The sequence below is a fragment of the Equus quagga genome, chromosome 8 (assembly GCF_021613505.1).
Source record: "Equus quagga isolate Etosha38 chromosome 8, UCLA_HA_Equagga_1.0, whole genome shotgun sequence".
In the NCBI taxonomy this organism is placed as follows: Eukaryota; Metazoa; Chordata; class Mammalia; order Perissodactyla; family Equidae; genus Equus; species Equus quagga.
Genome location: NC_060274.1, coordinates 51363964 through 51384189, shown reverse-complemented (window position 1 = coordinate 51384189; position 20226 = coordinate 51363964). Strand labels below are relative to the sequence as shown.

The 20226-nt window shown below is 35.6% G+C and overlaps 1 protein-coding gene across 4 annotated transcripts in view; it reads left to right on the top strand.

Annotated features, from left to right (window-relative positions):
- The first annotated feature begins 6244 nt into the window (after positions 1 to 6244).
- Positions 6245 to 20226, top strand: part of HGF (hepatocyte growth factor) — a 74987-nt gene continuing 61005 nt past the window's right edge. For 3 of the 4 annotated variants that reach the window (XM_046670604.1, XM_046670605.1, XM_046670602.1), the window contains exons 1-4: positions 6245 to 6512; positions 13211 to 13376; positions 18238 to 18350; positions 19835 to 19949. In XM_046670604.1, coding sequence (XP_046526560.1) covers positions 6425 to 6512; positions 13211 to 13376; positions 18238 to 18350; positions 19835 to 19949 — 482 coding nt within the window. In that variant the 5' untranslated portion in view covers positions 6245 to 6424. The remainder of the gene's footprint in view (positions 6513 to 13210; positions 13377 to 18237; positions 18351 to 19834; positions 19950 to 20226) is intronic. The other variant, XM_046670603.1, reaches the window with a different exon arrangement.

The window sequence follows — 20226 nt, the reverse complement described above, 5'->3', positions numbered from 1 at the left end:
AGCAGTGCCTCACCAGGTGAAACCTTTCTCTCTTGAGTGTGAAATGTAATTCCTGGTTTTGAGTGCCATCTGGTATATGGAGTTGCCCTCAGTTATCCCCAAGACCACAATAAACATGCAACATGTACATATAGTAAAAGACAAACCTCAATTTTATTATGTAGCTTTTAAGATGCAAAGCAAATGGGTTAAACAGTTGCTTTGAAAAGGACCTTATCGTGAATATTTCAGTTTTCTTACACTAATGATTTTATCAATGTTGAATTCTAAACTCAGAAAAAAGAAATCTGTTCTCCAAATTCACACATTTTACTAATATGCCAGTGTCCAACATCCCAAGTATGGAATGCTATGCTTAGGCTTTATAAGTTTGGGGGCACTGCAGATTTAACAAAGCAGCCAACACCTGGAAATATATAAAAGCTGACCTCAAAGCATAAGGTGATGAGTGTTAGTTAACTAGGTCCCCTCAATTCAGAGAATGGCCCCTCGGGGCTCAAAAAAGAAAACTGAAAAGGCAGCATCATAGAGTTTAATTTATGCTCAGATTTCCTTGTGTTCTCAATGCCTGTCTTCTCTTTTCTTCCAAAAGGCAAGCAATAGCTCCAGTCATAACTGTCCTTTTGGTTTTAGAGGAATTTCTTTTAATATGCGCCATGCTATTGCTTTAGCAACATTAGTGAACTGCATGAAGAAAAATGATGATTTCTGCTTAAGTATATGACATATTTCTAGAGAAAAAATAACCCTGTTTTTTTACACACTTGACAATTCCTACCTTGTGATAGACTTTGTTACTGTCATGATGTCGCCTTGTGGTCTTACTACTAATTCTGCAACAGATTTCCCGAGAGTGTGGCAAAAAGCATAGGTGAGTGGTTGAGTCTACGATTTGATTGAGTAAACATTACAGTCTTTTTAGTGGTTAATCAATGTTAAATTAGTTTAGAAAAAACTTTACATCTATAATGTGTCCTAAAATCCTGTCAGTTGTTTTCATTTAGGCCAATTTCTTTTAACGTAATAGACAAAGACTTGCCACATTCTCAGAAGCCCTATACTTGAATGTGTAGATTGTGTCACATTCCTTAGTAGATTGGTGTTTTGTTAGAAACGTCTATTTAAAAGAGTTTTCCACATGACCAATTTCTCTGTGCTTGTGTCTGTGGTGTGTGCCTGACACATCCTCCAGACAATGAGCTTTCTTCTGTCGTAGTTACTTTATATTCAAAAGACAAGGTAAAGTCCTGTTACCCTTGTTCAAACTATATAAAATACCAATAGAAAGAAAATGGGGGATTTCAAACTAAATGTCACCAAAGTACAGATTACTTTTTAGTATTCTCTTTTTATTACATCTTTAACAGTTATTGTCTTGCTCTGCCCCTCTTGTTGAGCCCATAATCACATTTAGATGACATTTAATCCAATCATCTTAGACAGGATCAACATTATCTAATAGAACTTTCAGCAATGATGAAATATTCTTTATCTGCCTTGTCCACTATCCACACACATTTGGCTATTAAGTACTTGAAACATGGCTAGTGCAACTTTGAAAGTTTAGTTTTAATTTTACTTAATTTAAGTTTGAATTACATAGCCACACGTGGCTACCATACTGACAGCACAGGTCTGGGTTTTTCTGTGGCCATCGTACTCACTCTTGAACAATTTTTCAAATAAATATGCCATCATGTCTGCTTGTATCATAGTGTGTTCTAATTCTGCTTCAGGTATTTAAAAATGTTATCTATCTGATCCGAAGTTTTAGTTGAAACGCTACTCAGTGTTAGACACTAGACATGCTTTTAAATTTTGTGTTCTGAAAAGAAATTGTGCAATAACCATTTTCCCTCTCTAAAGCATATATTCCTTCTTCATTAGAAGCTTCTGTTAAAGATACCTGTGTCTTAGTTCATTTGGACTGTTACAACAAGGTACCACAGAGTGGGTGGTTTATAAACAACAGAAATTTATTTCCCACAGTTCTGGCGGCTGAAAGTTGAGGGCGCCAGCAGATTTGGTGTCTAATGAGGACTCACTTTCTGGTTCATAGATGGTGTCTTTTGCTATGCTCCTTCATGGGAGAAAGGGCAAGAGATCTCTCTGGAGCCTTTTTTAAAAAGGCACAAATCCCATTCATTGAGGACTCCACCCTAATGACCTAAGCACCTCCCAAAGCCCCCACCTCCCAATACTATCATCTTTGGAGGTTAGGATTTCAATATTTGAACTTTGGAGGGATACAAACATTCAGACAATAGCACCTTGGATATAAGTCAAGGCAAATTAAGTGTTGACCGAAATTATATACAGATGCTCTGAAATAAGCTGTATTATCTAAAAGAAATTAATACAAATTTTAATGAATTTTGCAATATTTCCTACATTAAAGGTAGTCAACACAGATTATTCAGTGGTGAGGCCTATAGATGAAAAATTATCCTTTAGAGGACGGACCAAATAAGGAGGGAAAGAATGACAAGACATGGTTGCATGGGAAAGAAAAGTAATATATAATGTTTAAATTTAAAAAAAAAAACTAAAGAAAAAAAAGTATTGGACTATGAAAAACAAAAGATTACACAGGTGCTTCTTTCTCACATGTGGAAAGTAAGAATTGTATAAAAGTATGGTGATCACTAAAGAATTCAGATAAGTAGAATAATAAAATTTTAAAGCTGAGAGGAACATTGGAAATCTCTCTATCTGGATCTCTGTCAATGTGGCATAGTATTTGATAGCGGTGACTTGATACCCGGACAGCCATAACTTAGAATCACATTTTATCAGCAGTTTAAACTAGAGCGAGTTACTTATCATCTCTAAATCCCAGTTTCCCCATCAGTAAATCAAGCGACAATAATAATATACATATCCTAGATGTGCATATCTCTTTCTTGGGGGAAGGGGCTTTTGGGTAAGAGAGACAATACATGTGAAATGTTTAGCACAGTACCTGGCACAGTGTCCCGTTTTAGTGGTAGAAAAACTGAGGTATAAGGAGATTAATTAACTTTTGCAATTAGTAACACAGTAAGTGAGACAGCCGGGATTTGAAACCCGGCATATGGCTACACTGAGTCTACAGGAGTAGCAGCAGCATGCAGAATGGCACCACACACATGCCAGTCACTTCATAAATAAAATGACTAGTCCAAGAGCACAGAACTCATTAGTGGTCTACAGAGCACAAAGTCACATCAGTTTCTTGCCCATGTACATAGACGCAAACATCACTTGTGCTTGAGAAACATGGAGCTTTTGAAGACAAAGATATATATTTTTTTTGGAACCAAGCGCAGCCTTTTTAAAAACTACAATAATGTACGTTTTTCTGTTCAATCCATCTAGTTTACATGGGATACTAGGGACCTCAATCTTCTGACAGATTTAAAATGATATTATATGGACAACGCATATTCATCCTGTATTTAAGTAATTGTACAAATTGTAGAATTTAAAGTATTCTCCTTATAGGATTTGCTGTTTTATCAAAAAATTTTCAGACACTAACACTTAAGAAGTAGAAAGGAATAGCAAGGCATGGGGAAAACATCATTGCTATAATTTAGAAAGAACAAAAAGAATGTGCTATCAAGCAAAGTAAAATAATAGCACAGCTAATCATTTATTTCATCTGTACATTTCATTATAGTTTTGGGAGATTTCAAATTATGTATATATTGGTTTATTTTGTAAATTATTATTGAGCATCTCCTATATGTTTGGTCTTATGCTAATTTCAGTGATTATAATTTTGAATAAAAGGCAGGTAGTTCTTCTCATGGGATTTGCAGAAATTTACCCCATCCTATGGGGTGTGACCAACTCTTCAAATCTCACACTTGAATCTTTGTTCTGTTGGGATCTTAGGCAAGTTATTTAAGAATACAAAAAATAATTTACTTAAGTTTCCTCAACTATAAAATGGGAATTTTAATAATTCTTTCTTAATATGTTTATAGTAAGGATTAAATAAGACAATCTTTTTAAGAGTACTTGGCACAATGCTTAGCATACACTAAAAACTCAATGCATATTAGCTATCATTTCAATATAGAGAAAACAAATAACCAGTCACAAAAGAAATATAAATATATATTTCTAAATAGGTGTAAGCATTTATCGTATTTAACGTAACAATAAAAATTGTGAAAATGTGTGACCTATTAGATAAGTTTATTCAGTTTCCTTGTTGTGCCCTGAATCTCTTATTTGTCTTTATCCAGGACAGAGTTTTCCCCAGGCCTATAATGATAATTGCAATTATACTTACAGCCCTGATTGTGCTTGCTCTGAAAGAGACAGTAAACAAATGGAAAGGCTGATTCCTTGGGGCTGGCCTGGTGACATAGTGGTTAAGTTTGTGCACTCTGCTTCCATTGCCTGGGGTTGGCAGGTTTGGATTCCGGGCGCTGACATAGCACCACTTGTGCTCAGGGCCAATCTTCCTAAAAAAAAAAAGAAAGAAAGAAAGAAAAGAAAAGAAAGAAAGATTGATCTCCTTCATTCTGTACTTACAAGAATTTATTTATGGTAAAGTCTAGCTTCTTTAAAAGGAATTTGAATTCCTAAATAAAGTGCAGAAGATGCCAGGGGGTAATTCAGGATCATGGGTTGGCAATACACTAAAATTGAGATTTTTCCAAAAAGTGTAACAGGAAGCAAAAAGGAAAGTAAAATGGATATTTGGGATACCAGGGAGAGACTGACAAATGATTTTTAAGTTTGCTTGGTTTTGTTTATATAAAGAGAAAATGATCAAAGAGAAGGATCAACAGTAGGAAAAGGTAATATAAAGTGGACTCCTCAAAAGTAGTTCTCTTAATCCCTAGCTTCTCTAGCTTTCCCACAACCTAACCTTTTTTCTGGAGGTGGGAGTGGGTAGGGCTGGAGGTGGAGGAATGAGAGCTGTACATAGAGGGAAGGCTGTTCTGTCGATGGCTTTAATTTTGCCTGCTACCACTTCTGTACACTGCTCCAGTCACTTCCACATCATGCCAATTTTCCCTTCCTCTGTTGACAGAGACGCTGGTTCCTACTTCCTACTAGCGCCCATTTCAGAGATACACAGGGCAACTATCCCCCAAAATCCTTTAAAAATAAAGCAAGCTCTTGCCTAAAGTAAGAGCATCACTCAAGGTCCAAAGACAAATCCTCTCAATAAAATAAGATGTCTAGGCAAAGATCTCATAAAGATTCCACAGACATGATCCACTCCCCCCATTCTCCACCCCCCATGCAAGTTCTACATCCTTCCACTTAGATTTTGGGAGCCTGGTGGCTGCAAACAGCAGGATGGAGCTGGAGAAGAGAGGTGCATTCATTATTCATTAATTAAAACAGCTTAAGAGATTTCCAGTGATAGTCTTAGAAGGCACACACATCTTATAGACACACATGTGTGAGTGTGAGTGTGTGTACAGGGACACATAGTCCATGTTACATTTATCTGTCAGGGACAGGCAGTGGATCTTCCCAATCTCTTAGATATTTAAAGAGAGACCATGATCAGATTTTATCATAGACCTCAAATCGGATGTTTCCTTTATGCATTTTGGGAACATTTGTGGTGATTTGGGGAGCTTAGCGCAGCTTCTGAAAAAAACCTACCTGCTGTGAATCCATTGGGCAGGGGCAATTTTTCCACCTGATATTGTGGGTGCTTCTGTTTTTCTTGTTTATTTATATTTACCTCACAATACCACACCCTTTTCTTACCTCACCTCTTTCTGCCCGGGCTGGACCTGCTGGTGCTCTGCCTTTTTGCCTGCCTCTCTCCTCCCTCCGTTTCTGACACTCTTGGGAACCCGTGTCAGGGTTTTGAATCACTAAATTGCTGTGGCAGGGAAACTAGACAGGTTAGGAGCTAAGGTACATTTGACTGAAAGGCAGCTCTTTGCTTTCTTCTTATGCTGCTTCCCCTTCCTCTTTTCCCAAATAGATATGTAAACACATATATTTCCCTGTTTAAATTTAGCAAATTGGTCCTCTGGCTATGCCTTGATTTAGCTATTGGGCTGAGCCTTGCTCCTCCCTTCCCAGTCGGATAGAAGCCACTGAGATCTGGAGCTTGAGCTTCCAAATTGAAGCTGGCCTCAGGCCAAGTGACCTTTCCTCGTAAGTTTCTTTCCTAAGCAGAGTGGGGGGGGGGGGGGTGGGATCTGCTTCGTGTTGTTGTGGGGAGCAGTGAGGAAAGCAGAGGGAGTAGAAGAGAGTAAAGGGCTGTTGTTAAACAGTTTCTTACCGTAAGAGGGAGTTCAGACCTAGATCTTTCCAGTTAATCACACAACAAACTTAGCTCATCGCAGTAAAAAGCAGCTCAGAGCCGACAGGCTTTAGAGGCACTGAGTCGTAACAGGATTCTTTCACCCAGGCATCTCCCGCAGTGAGATCCTCTAGCACGTCCAGCAGCACCATGTGGGTGACCAAACTTCTGCCAGTCCTGCTGCTGCAGCATGTCCTTCTGCATCTCCTTCTGCTTCCCATCGCCATACCCTATGCAGGTTAGTTTTCTCTTCTTCGTTATTATGTTAACTCTCTCTTGCTAACCTTGCCTTTTCATAACTCTCTCTCTCTTTACCCTATTCCCAGCATCCTTTCTTAACTCAGTGTGGGGTACGGATTTTTTAAACCTCTTATTGTGCTTTCTTTTGATACTCTTTTCTGTTTGCAAAGCATTTGAAATGATAATTAACATCCCTTAAGTGGGTCTCCCCCTCCCTACTCAGCCGACCCAACCCTGTTTCACTTAGCCTGATAGTTGTGGACTGTGGGATAGGAATAAAGTGGTAACTGGCTGGAACTTTGCTGGTTTGGACAAGTTTAAAGCTGAACAGAGGGTCTGGTCTGAAGAGCGGGGAGTGACCGTCAGTACAGCAGGGACTCATTTTTTTCTAGAGGATAATTTTCCATGATAATCCACTACCTCACATCACTTGGTCAACATTCAGGGCCAAATTATGACTTTATACAGGTTTTCATTCGGACAAGGCAGATTAAACTCTGAGTATATGCATGTTATGAAAATGAAAGAGAAAGCCTCTCTTCTAAGATCTCACTCTTTCTGGGTATGGATGCCTGCCCTTTTGAAACTGCAGTGCGAGGAAGGCAAGGATTGTATGACTTTGATTAAAGCTGCAGAACTGCTCCTTTCTGTCTCCCATTTTCTCCCCTGAATTTATAGGTTGGGAAGGAGTTGCTTGGGAGTTCATATTGCCTGGAGGTTTAGAGATTTCATTTGCTGCTTTGGGAAGTTTTCCGTTGTTATCAGGGCAAGAGGAAACATCTGTATTTGGTTGTATTATCATTGTAGTGGCTGGGATGCCAACGGGAGAGGTAGTGACCAGCATGGGTGAGCACAGGGGAATAAAAGAATAGAACGAATGCCCAGATTGTAGACATGGCCTCTTTATAATATAAAACAGAGAACTGGCTGTATCTTTGAGATAAATTAAATATGAAATTCGTCAGACCTCTGATCTAGTTGCTGATGTAATACAAGGGTTGAAAACATCAAGAATTCAACCACCTGGCTTTCTTCTGTTTTGTGAAGTAGCTCTTTTGGAAAACAACAATGTATGGGAAGGGTCAGTTTGAAAACATTTAGGTAAGATTTCTGAAGAGGTGAAAAAGAAGTTAGTTCAATAAAGCAGGTTATCATGTTTGAAGTGTGTCATGTTAAAATGGATTTATATAAGATATTGCTGGCTTAGGGGATTTTGAGCATAAATTGAAATCATGGCTAATATTTTCATGGTTTTCATTTTTAAATATTAAAATGCTGATTGTCTGAAGTAGAATATGGTTACCTGAAATCATCTGTGCTAATGCAAAGGGAACACAGTGTGGAAACCTCAAACAGTAGATCAACCACAGACAATGTCTATTTGTTTTTGGCACTCATTACGAAGTTTTGGCAGGAGATATACATTCGTAATTATATTTCACTTTGGCAAATGTTGAAATGACTGTGTTTCCTGAGTATAAGGAGAATGTAGCCTGAGAGTGTGCTGGCAGGCAAGGAGGGGCCAACTGGGAATTAGAGATATGCTGTGAATAATTCCTGAAGTGGATAATGCTAAAATTGTCATCAAAAGAGGTTCTGCCTTTATTTGTGTGGCAAGTTTATTTTGATAGCTTTTTTTTTTTAAAATAACATTCTCCAAAATAGAAAACGTGGATAGCCCTCTTAGAACATACAAGAAAGTTTGTTCTTTTTCATGTAACTTTGAACGTTTAGAGTTTTGTTGTTGTTGTTACTTGTTCTGTTTATACTTTTTGATTTATCCTCTAAATCTCTGCTTGTACTTACTGTAAAATAGCACAATGTTAGAAAGTGTATACTATAAAGAGGTGACAACCACTTATGAGCAGAATGTATTATGGAGATACTTTATTAAAAAGTTTCTTAAGAAATATGTAATAGAGTGGGCCCAAGCCATCCTTATAGGAGTTGGTCTACATAGAATTACCCTCTATCCATTCCCAACTTGACTGAAAGCAAGTATCCAATCTCTTGTTACAAAAGAAGCATTAAATGAGCACCTAATGTCCAGGGGCCTGTGGTGATATAAAGATGAAAAAATGAGAAAGAAACATAAATTTGTTGAGCAACTGTTATGGACCAAGCTCTAAAAATAAAGCTTAGTTAATACTAATAAGATTGGAATTATTGGACTCATCTTGCATGAGGAAACTGAGGTTAAAGACCTTAATTATCTTGTAATCTTAGTTAGTTAAGGGATAGAGCTGAGATTCCTACCCAAATCTATGTGAATGAAATATGTGAATCTTTTTCCTTTTGTTTATACTGAAGCCAGCAACAGTGAAATCAACTGAAACTGCCTTTTAAAAATCCATTTCACTAACTAATATAAGAAAAACTCTCTGTTATAAATACTATTGTACTATGGTAGAGTTCATTTCTGGCTTAAAGGATCAAACCAGGTTCAGGGGGTATATGATATTCAAGTTGAGCATGAAAAGATGGGTAGTTGCATGGTCAGTACTTAAGTCAGGGGAACTCAAGTGGCCAAAGGCATAGGGGTAACAAAGTGTAAAAAAAGGATGGTTAACCATGTAAGGCTGGCCTACTGAGTAGCTGAGGGGGAGCAGTATGGCCTGTGATTAGAAAAGTAAGATATGGCAGCATGTATAGTCCTGAATGTCATGTTAACCTCCTCTATTCTGAACATTGTGGGTAGCAGCTGAAAGTTTTTGCTTTGATAAGATACCTACCTGAAGTTGTACTTCAGTGTGGTGGTTTTGGTTGCTGTTTGGAGGCAGAGTTGTAGGCAGAAACAGATGGTAAAGGAAGAAACCAGGAGGAGGCTTCTATAACAATGAAATCCTGAACAAGGAAGTGGAATGAAAAAGAGGGAAATACCTAGGGAGGCCCCTAATCTCATGTTGAATATTGCTTCATTTTGTAAATCTCTTCAGAAGAGCTTATTATGCAGCTTCTCAAATACCAACATTTGATTTAAATCTGACACAATCCCTTTCTTCTTGAGATCCTTATTTGTGATATTGTTACCTTCTCTAAAGAAGGGGAGATGATTTGTGAAATCCCAGTCCTAGATAGCAACAATGAAAATTTGGACAAGTGTTTATGATTCTTGCCTTTGGGAAGTTTAAAATTTCCAGTTACAGCCATTCCCTTCCATTAATTATTCGTGTACTTTCATCTTAACATCTTGCCACTTCAAGCTGTTAATCACTAATCATGTGGGTAGGTTTCTCAGAATATGTGGAGCCAGATTCCTGCTTCTTTCCACACCCTGCAAATCCTTTCCTTGCACAGTTTTCCTTTGAAGTCAATGGTTAATCCATACAGAGAAGAAAATATATGAGGTACTGAGAGAAATGAGTGTGAGGCCCAGGGACAAGAGGGAGAAATGTGTGTTTCTTCAAGCATCTTGATACATGTGACCCTACTTTCTGTTTGTAGGTTTTCAGAAAGATCCTAATGATTTCAGTTCTAAAACAAGGACTTCATGTTCTTCAAGAAATATAGCCTTCAGAATGTTTTCCCATACTGGGAGAAGAGGAAAAAGGACTTGCAATTTAAAGTACAGGAAAGCTTGACAAAGTTGCAGTGATCTCTCACCCTTTGATTTCATTTCAATATTTTGTTTATAAACTTGAACTAACAGTCATGCACAAAAAAATAGTAGGGAAAAATCTGATCCAAAAATATTTTTGAGTTTCTTCCCAAATTAAGCTTGTCTTTTAATTGTTTTCAGTAAAACAAGCATTGGTTGTTAATACATAAGGAAGAGAAAGTTGAAAGTATTTTCAGCAAAGGAATTTTATTTTCGATTCTGTTTTTGAATGACTTCCGTTTTGAATTTTTCTTTTATTGAAGAAGGAATTAACTTTATGGATGTGTGGATTACATGATGTACAACTAACTTGAACTTCACTTTTTTGGGTAATTAGTTATGACCTAGTAGAAATGACTGAATAATAAGGGAAAGCTTCTAAGTCATGAGAAATAAATAATGAAAAGGGAATCCTGGTATCTGCCTCTGATTAGCATTGTAGCCCCAGACAAGCTTTTCACTCCTATTTATTATCTAGTAAAGGGAAATCATAGATTTACTTGGGTTTTCAGAATGCTTTTTGATCTTAGATGAAAGGTAGTGATGGAAAAATTTATTAACAAGCAAGAGTAGACTATTTCTATAAGGCGCGGCCACAGATTAACACATTTCAATAGGACAACTAAGTATCTGAAGAATTAAACACAACCAGCAATCCCACCGAGACCTCTTTTCTCTATAGTAGTCCTCAGGGCTTACCTTCATATTGCATGGAATTGAGAAAAGAAACTAGAGCAGTCACCAGGGGTTCTATTTTTTTTTTTTATAATTAGTAAAATACATATCTGAATTTAATGTTTGTCTTAGACTTTTTAAATTTAGTTTTATGTTTTTCTCTCACACGTAGACATGTATAATAAACACATTATACATCAGTCCAATTTTAATTCTATATTAACTACATTTATTTGAGAAGTATACATACAATTCTTCCATTTGGTGGACAGTTTTTAAAATGGATGTTCTGTCTCCATTAACTACTGTTTGTTTTTAAGAATATTCTAATTTACAGGAAATCACATGATTATTATGCTGTGAAACATTTCATAGCACCTTAGAAATAGTGCATTAAGGTCAAAAGAAGGAGAAACTCTTAATGGAATCTTATCTTCCATTAACATGATCCTGTGGCAGAAATCAAAATTTGAAAACAATTATACCACTTCTTTGCTTTGGAGAATAATAGTTTCTTCTCTTATGCCAGAAGTTAAAGGATGAAATTTCAAAAACAAAACTAAAACTTTGTGTATTCATAACTTTTTAATCTAAATTGATTTCCAAATATCACTTAATGATGATAGTTTAAATAGCTCCTTTTAGTTCAGATATAATGTAACTTTAATTTTGTAGATTGAATAATTGGAATATTAGCATTTCAGGTAATTAAACAAAGTCATCTTGCAAGTCAATAAGAATGCCAGAACTATCGTCTGTCTGCCAACATTATGCAAGGCATTTGTTCCACACTCAATAAATAACATGTTGATAGATTATTTGGTTGATGGAATTTCTATGTCAAAATGTCTTTTAAATTATATCTGTTGTACCATAGTCATTCCATTTTGTAGGGCAAAGAAAAGGTAAAAATGAAAGCATTGTTACGGGAATTAGTATGGGTCTTTTGGGGATTGTGTTCTGGAGTTTTACAGAGAGCCAGAAATTTAGAAGACTTCATGTTTTCTCTTATTTATTGTGGACTTCAGGTTAGGATAGGATAGATATCAATGAGTAGTATCTGCATGTTTAATAAACCAACTGGAACCAGTGGCTCCTGGCAAACTTAGAGCATGATGCCATTCTTGGTAACTCACTCTGCTAGCCAAATTCCCAAATTTTAAGCAAAAAAATTTTTACCCTCTTTTCTTGACCCATTTCACCACATACAAAGACCAGGAATGCATTTCCTCTTCTACCATCCAAGTTTCTTCTCTACTCATAGCCCTAAACCAAATATTCAGGAAATGTTTACAAGCCATATTTCCACACACTTTCTTAACAATTCTTAAAGATGGCACTGTAAGTTTTCAAGTGTGGGGGATTCTGAAGCTAGGCAGCTGGGTTTTGAATCAGATATTCTAAGTGGTCAATTAATTTTTCCCTGTGTCTGGGTTTCTTCATCTTAAAAATGAATTTATTATTACTGCCTTTGTTATAAGGGTTTTTAAAAGAATTGATAGGCAGAGGAGGGGCACAATCGTGTCCATCCTTTCCATACAACAGCTGCAATCTCTTAGACATTTTGATGTCATTATGAAGGTAGTGATCATCATGAGAAACTGGGTAACTTTGGGCAAATTGAGAATAAAGAAGCAAGTTCATGATACTCTAAAGTTACCCAAAAGATTAAGTCTGTTAGGATGTTTTAGTTTTGTTTTTCAGGTTTTTAGTAGGAGACTTCATGCTATCTAGGGGCCTTCTAGAATACTTTCATGAAGAAAAATGATATTGCTGCATTAAAGGGTGAAGTTTTACATGCATTTGATTTACAGCATTTGGCTTGATTTCAAGACAAACAGTTCAGTGATACTAAGAAATAGTGCCCAAAAGCACAGAAAACACTTATATAGGAAAGGAGAAGAGCTAAAATATTAATAGTATGAACTACTTTAAAGAGTAAGTCAGAAGAATTTATCTACTGCACCTTTTTTAGTGAGAAGTTTCTCACCTGTCATTGAATTGCCTTTTCTAATTAACACTATAGCTTTCATAAGGACTAATTGTAGGAGGAAATGAAAAATTTAATTATGGAGCATGTTATGATGTGCCCTTGCACTTGCTTTCATACTGTTTAGAGAATATCATCTTATTTATTTCTTTAGAGTGAACTCTGTCCTAATTTTTAAAAGCATCCTTCATTTGAAAGAATGTAGATGAATGACTCTACATGACAAGTTATTTATTCTTCACTGATTACAATATTCCTCTCTTGCTCTTTAAGTATCTGAAAGTATCATTCCCCACTCACTTCACCTCCTATCCCTGGAGGTCTAGTACGTTGTCAGATAAAATCGTTATCTTGTAGATGATCCTTAAAGACATTTTTTTTGTATGAGCCTTAAAAGGTTTTCCCCATTTTTTAAAATTATCATTATTCGTAGAAGGACAGAAGAAAAGAAGAAACACACTTCATGAATTCAAAAAGTCAGCAAAGACTACTCTAATTAAAGAAGACCCATTACTGAAGATAAAGACAAAAAAAATGAACAGTGCAGACCAATGTGCCAATAGATGTATTAGGAATAAAGGACTTCCATTCACTTGCAAGTAAGTTGCTTCATTTTGTTCTTAGGATAATTTTTCAAATACAGTATTTACTCATTATTATCATTTTTTTTTATTCAATGTAATTTGCAGGTAAAATTATAAGCTTGACTTTAGTTTTTACTCCTTACAACAGAAGACTTAGCTCTCAGTTGATGGAAATATGAGTAAGGGAGAGAACATAAACTGTTATCTTTTAGACCCTGCAGTGGCTTTGGGTATGGAATTGATGCTTTTTCATCTTATGTACATTTCAACTTTAGGAACTAAAATTCAATTAGATTGACTTTTACCTTTCTAACACTTTAAAATAGTCTATTCAAAGTAAACTATTTTTTTCTTGCAAGAGGAATGGAGAAATTTTCAGAATATAAGTTGGGCAACAGCCAAAATTTACTCCAAAATTTATGTCATTGTCTTTAGGGATCTAAATAAAAGGTGTTGAGAGAATTAGATAAAAAACTAGAAGGAATGGTATCAGCAGCAGAGGCTGTTTAAAAAAAGTTAGGGGATATAGGGCCCGGCCCCGTGGCCGAGTGGTTAAGTTCAAGCGCTCTGCTGTGGTGGCCTAGGGTTCGGATCCTGGGCTGGGACATGGCACTGCTCGTCAGGCCACGTTGAGGCGGCGTCCCACATCCCACAACTAGAAGGACCTGCAACTAAGATATACAACTGTGTACAGGGCAGGGTTGGGGAGATAAAGCAGAAAAAAAAAAAAAAAAGATTGGCAACAGTTGTTAGCCCAGGTGCCAATCTTTAAAAAGAAAAACGTTAGGGGGTAGAGATGATGAAGTTTTAGGTGAAAAGAGATGAGGCAATTCAAAGATGCATGAAGGGACTCAGAGAGTTTTCTTATCTTTTGAAAGTCCCTTTGTGACCTCACAGGAGAGAATTCCTTACTACTTTGCCAGTGATTCCAAAGGATAAGACTTGGAATTTGGGCCATGAAGGTGCCAATTTCATCTGAATAACCTTCCAAACTGCCAGAAGAAAACGCATTTCCTAGTTCTTCTTCATAAACATTCCCTCCCCTCACTTACTTTCCACCCTTTTGTTCCATTTCATCTCATGTTTTTTTTACAGAATTGCACATAACATCCTGTCAGTTTTAAATTCTCCTCTGTTACATTTGGCTAGTGACACATAGTGTGAACAGAGGGTTTAGAAATGTCATGACAGGCAGTCCTAATTTCATCTTGCCATTCTCAGAGAAATGAGGGTTATGAGCCTGAGGGAAAGGACATGGTCAGAGAAGGTCTTCAACAGATTTAGGGGGAGGAGAGACTATCTCCTTTCTGTTCATTGACAGCTCTTCTGAAAGTATTTTTTAGAACCAAACTGCCACTGTCAGGACGATATTTCCTGGCAAGAGCAGTTGGGAATCGTCTTTGTACATATATTCCTATAATAATTCTGTTTCATTCCCTGACTTTCTTATGAAAGCCTTGAAATTGTTAGAAATAAATTAGAGAAAACTACACTCAATCAACATCCCAGCTGTGTAGATTTATGGAGATATTCTTCTGACAATTGAGGAAGTTGGATTTATCATATTTTCCCCTCTCAGGGTTGGCAGGGCGGGGCAAGGGGAACTGGAGAACCACACCTCCTTGTTGATTTTTAACTTTGAATCTGAAAATACAATCTCCTGGATCCACAAGCAAGGAAAGTATTGCTAGCTCTCCATTTTTACATTAGTCAGCCTTATGCAATAAATAAATAAATAAATAAAGCTTTCCCTCTGTTTTATTTAGGAGAAAGTAAAATGATTTTGCTGCATTGGAGAACACAGGTGACCTGATTAATAAATCTTTACATATCCCATGTATAAGAGGTTTCATTCCTACTATATTCTGGTAGAGTTATATTTAGTCTCCAAATTTATGACAACGTGTGCAGAAATCTACATGTAATAATACCTGTGTACAGCCAAAGTTCTTCTGCCCAGAAGAGGTGTCATCCTTCTCACTCGTCTATCCCAAATAAATATATACATGTGTTTGGAATCACCAAATACATTAGTTATTCAGAATGGAATGGACATACTGTAATTCTCTGAAATTAAGTTCTTAATAAATTAAAGGATCTTTTTGCAGCCTTGTTATATGGACCAGATTCACTAAAAAACAATGGCAAATATATGAAAATGCTTAAAAAATATCACCAAACCTGTGTTAAAGCATCTGGGATTCAAGTGGGCATGGGGTGGAACATTCTCAAACACTGTTTCCTCTTAGGAAGAGATCAACAATCCTGGTTTTATAGGGATTGAAGTTCCTCTATGCTAGGTAGCAAAGATGACCAGAATGCCTCATCCTAAGATCTTCAGAAAATTGCTAATTCATGAATTGACTCAGGAGGAAAAAATAGGAGGCTTTCCTCTTCTAGCCATGACTGAGTGAACGGTATGAGAATTGCCCTCTTGCCATAAACAACTAGAAAACTAGAGAAAGTAAATTTTTGAAAGGAAGATGGTAATTAAAATAAAGCTAAGATAAAGACTCAAAGTAAAATTTAAAAGAAGATGCAACTCCTCCAGTCCATACAGAGGTGTAAAATGATGTAAAGAAACACTTTTCTGAGAGACTATGGCATTGTAATGGAATCAGAGAAAAGAGTAAATGAAATCAGCAAACTGGAAACCCTGTTATTCACTTTCCAGGTGGAATCACCTTTGTATTCACAGAGGCAAATCTTGCATATTCCTGATGGGGCTCTCGAGTCATCTGCAAATATGCAAGGCGATTTCATGTCAAAATCATATTATCTGTAGAAAAGTAGCTTATACATGTGTGGTACATTTTTATTTGAATGTGTAGTTAAGTGGCAGGTTATTAATTCTGTTACTTTAAAATTTCCTTTTACATGTTTGTTTAGTTTTTATCTTTATCTGTATCCTTTAAGGTCATTTAACACCTTCCTCCCAACACCCTATATTAGGGAGATAGGAAATTTAACATGTGTTGCATAAGCTTTCAGCCTACCAGATCAAAATTGAAGTCTCTAATCAAGTTATTCTGCTACAGCTGCAAAAATATATTTTTATGATTTGCTCTTAATTACTATTTCAGCTACAGTGCTCTTGTATGTAGATATTTCAAAATATCTGTATGTAAATCAAAGCATAAAGTTTATGAATATAATTTTTAAACTTATTTGGATATAGAATAAAATGTACTAAATAAAAATATGACAATAGGTAAAATATTTTAAATAATTTGATAAGGCCTTTTTAATATCTGTTTTATAAAAGCTATTCCCCTTAAAATTATTTGAAAGTTGTCAAAATACTTAGAAGTAAATTACTAATTTGAAATATCAAAAATTAGAAGAAAATAATGAGTTCTCAAAAATATATGAACTGAAAGTGAAAAATCTTTATTCTTAGAAAATCTGTGTATTTCTTTTAATTAGATGGTGGCATTGTAATTAGCATGAACAAAGTGAGAAGGAGTTTTAACAGCGTCTCTCTCTCTCTCTCTTTTTTTGCTGAGGAAGATTGGCCCTCAGCCAACATCTGCGCCAATTTTCCTGTATTTTGTATATGGGATATTGCCACAGCATGGTTTGAGGAGCAGTGTATAGGTCTGCAGCCAGGATCCAAACCTGTGCACACCAGGTCGCTGAAGTGGCGCATGCAAGAACTTAACCACTGGGCTGGCCCCCCTCAATAGCATTTCTTAATAGAAGGAAAACAGCTCAAATTCTAACTTCATTTCCCATATTGTGAGAAATGATAACATTTAATATGTTTTAAACTCTGTCAAGTAGTTTACTATTCTTGGCTAAGGAATTTTTGTATTTATCATTTTGCTTTAGAAAGACATTTTTTCGTGAACAAAAAAATCAATATAACAGTGATAGGAATGATAATTGTAGGAGTGACACATTTTAGTAATTTTGTTCAAGATGATATACCAAAAGCATATTTTCTATGGTATTAATAGTTTTTTTTAAATTAAAAATGCTTATGCAAACAAATCTATTTAGGAAACATTGACTTATATAAACAGTTATCCTAATAGCAAGATTTCCGTAGCCTTCAATAAGATTCAGTGCTTTATAACTCACCAAGAAGGGGTATTATATGCAAAATTTTCCAAACATTTGATTTCAGATCCTTCCTTGCTAGGAGAATTTTCTGGGGTGATAATTTATCTAATGCATTTTAGGAAATGTCACTTTAGAATGTACTTTATACAATCACAAACTTTGGAAATTGATGATGATATTTACAATATGATCATTTGCATATAACTATAAACAAAATCTTCCAACTTGCTGTGTACTTACAAAAAAATAGTCTTCCGAAATAATCCAAGTAGTTGTGTTATATATTGATCTCGTTTGTTGAAATCCTCATTTTTCAAGATGTTTAGAATAACATGAGAACATCCCAAATAGTATTCAATGTGATATTTAAATCTACACCTAGAAACACTTAATTTTGTTCTTTCTCATTTGGCCATCAAAATGGTGGGCTCAAAGGGGCTGGCCCCGTGGCCGAGCGGTTAAGTTCGCGCGCTCCGCTGCAGGTGGCCCAGTGTTTCGTTGGTTCAAATCCTGGCGCGAACATGACACTGCTCATCAAACCACGCTGAGGCAGCGTCCCACATGCCACAACTAGAAGGACCCACAACGAAGAGTATACAGCTATGTACTGGGGGGCTTTGGGGAGAAAAAGGAAAAAATAAAATCTTAAAAAAAAAAAAATGGTGGGCTCAAATATCATTCATGCTTTTATTACATATATGTAACAATGTGTCTCTTTTTATATTGCCCTCTTTGGTTAAACTATGTGCGCATTCTTTAAAAACTGTATAAATAGTAGCATTCCTTCTTTTCATTCAGATATTTTTTTCAGGGCCTTTGTTTTTGATAAAGCAAGAAAACGATGCCTCTGGTTCCCTTTCAATAGTATGTCAAGTGGAGTGAGAAAAGAGTTTGGCCATGAATTCGACCTCTATGAAAACAAAGGTAACTGGCTTCTCCCTAAATATTTTATTATGAAATAAAGCATAAAATATACATAATTTCCTGCCACAGTGCTCTTTCCTCAATTATATAAAGAATCTGTGATGCAGTCAGTTCATCCATTAAGACTGATAACACTAGTATCTTGACTATTTTCAGTATGCTTCTTTAGATTAAAGGCAGCATTTCCCAAAATTCTCATAATTATCCGCTCCCTCTTTGTTTATTTCTAGGAGCATCTGCTAGAACTCGTATTTTCCATGTTCATTTTAGAAAGTGCCACCCAGTTAGTTTAAGACATCTCATATTACAGCACATTTTGAGCTTACTATAGTATTTTAAATTTTAACAACTTTGGATAACTCATCTAAGTTGTAGTGATGATTGCTGATAACAAACTGTGGAGATTTTGAAAAATTAGTTGGATCTATTCCTAATCATATACTTAAAAAAAAATCTTTAAAGGAAGAATTGAGACCATGTTGTTAATTTGTCTATATTGGTAGTCTGATAGTGTATTCACAAGGTATTTACTTTGTTCAAAAGCAGAATTATATCAATGAAATAATTGAAGAATGTTAAATAATTATGAATTTTACAAAATGAGTCCCTCAGCACACAAAATAATAAACATGGATTGTATTTATGATAATAGCATTTATTTTAATTTTAATATTTTCTTAAATCATACTGTGTCTTAATAATTTGGGTACTTGGTAATATACACAGATATTTCCTTGGTAATAGGGTAGATGTTTAAAACAAATTAAAATTAATTCATGGTAGAAAATAAGATGATCTCTATATACCCCAATAATTCTATAAATCCTAAACATAATTCATAATCTAGTATAGGACCATCTTCAATCTAGGTTGCTAACAATTGTATATACTATTATCTAATAGGAATATACACCTTGTTTCAGTGTGATTGCCCTATAATTTAGCAGATGAAACGTTAGCAAAAATATGGAAAATAATAATCAACATAATGTAATTACAGCACACATACATGAATATATAAATCCACACAGTTTTTGCTGAGATAAAGACAAATTATTTTTATTATCTTAGAGTAACTTTCTGAGTTCAATATAAGTTTTAAAAATCGCTCAATTTTTGTTTTTGATGTTTTCTTAAAGTGGTCTGTATATTTGAGCAAATCATTCTGCCAAATTAAATTTGCCTGGCCAGTTGAGTATATAGACTAATCTATATGAAGAACAGACTTATCTCTGCAGTTATTCAGGTATATACTCACAAAATTAAAACTTCTTGATTGCCTTTTGTTGGTTTGGATTATTCTGAAATGTATTATTTTGAAAATATTAGTAGAAGCTTTAGACAAGAAATTTCAATATGATTTGAGATAGTTTTACAAGCGTTAGTTACTTAAAGATTTAAAAGGAATTTTCTTTTTCTTGTTAATATATATGCAGCATATGTAACACACGGTTATAACATTTTTCTCTACTTTCTTCTCATAGACTACATTAGAAACTGCATCATTGGTAAAGGAGGTAGCTACAAGGGAACGGTGTCTATCACTAAGAGTGGCATCAAATGCCAGCCCTGGAATTCCATGATACCACATGAGCACAGGTAAGAACAGCATGAGGAAAAGAGGATAGAGCCTCTCTTTTTTATACATGTTAGCAATCTCACGTGAGTCCTTCAGAATAACCCTATAGTTCTATAACAACATAGCCAACTTTACTGAATTGTATTAGGCCAAGGCTTATGTGAATTCATAACTGATATGTAGCCAAAGATTAAATTTACCATTTTATCTTACCTCAAAACCCCAATTTATAGATTTGATGTTTGTGTGAAGAAATAGTGAAAATGTTATTTTTTTGTAGAGATTTTTTCCCCTCTC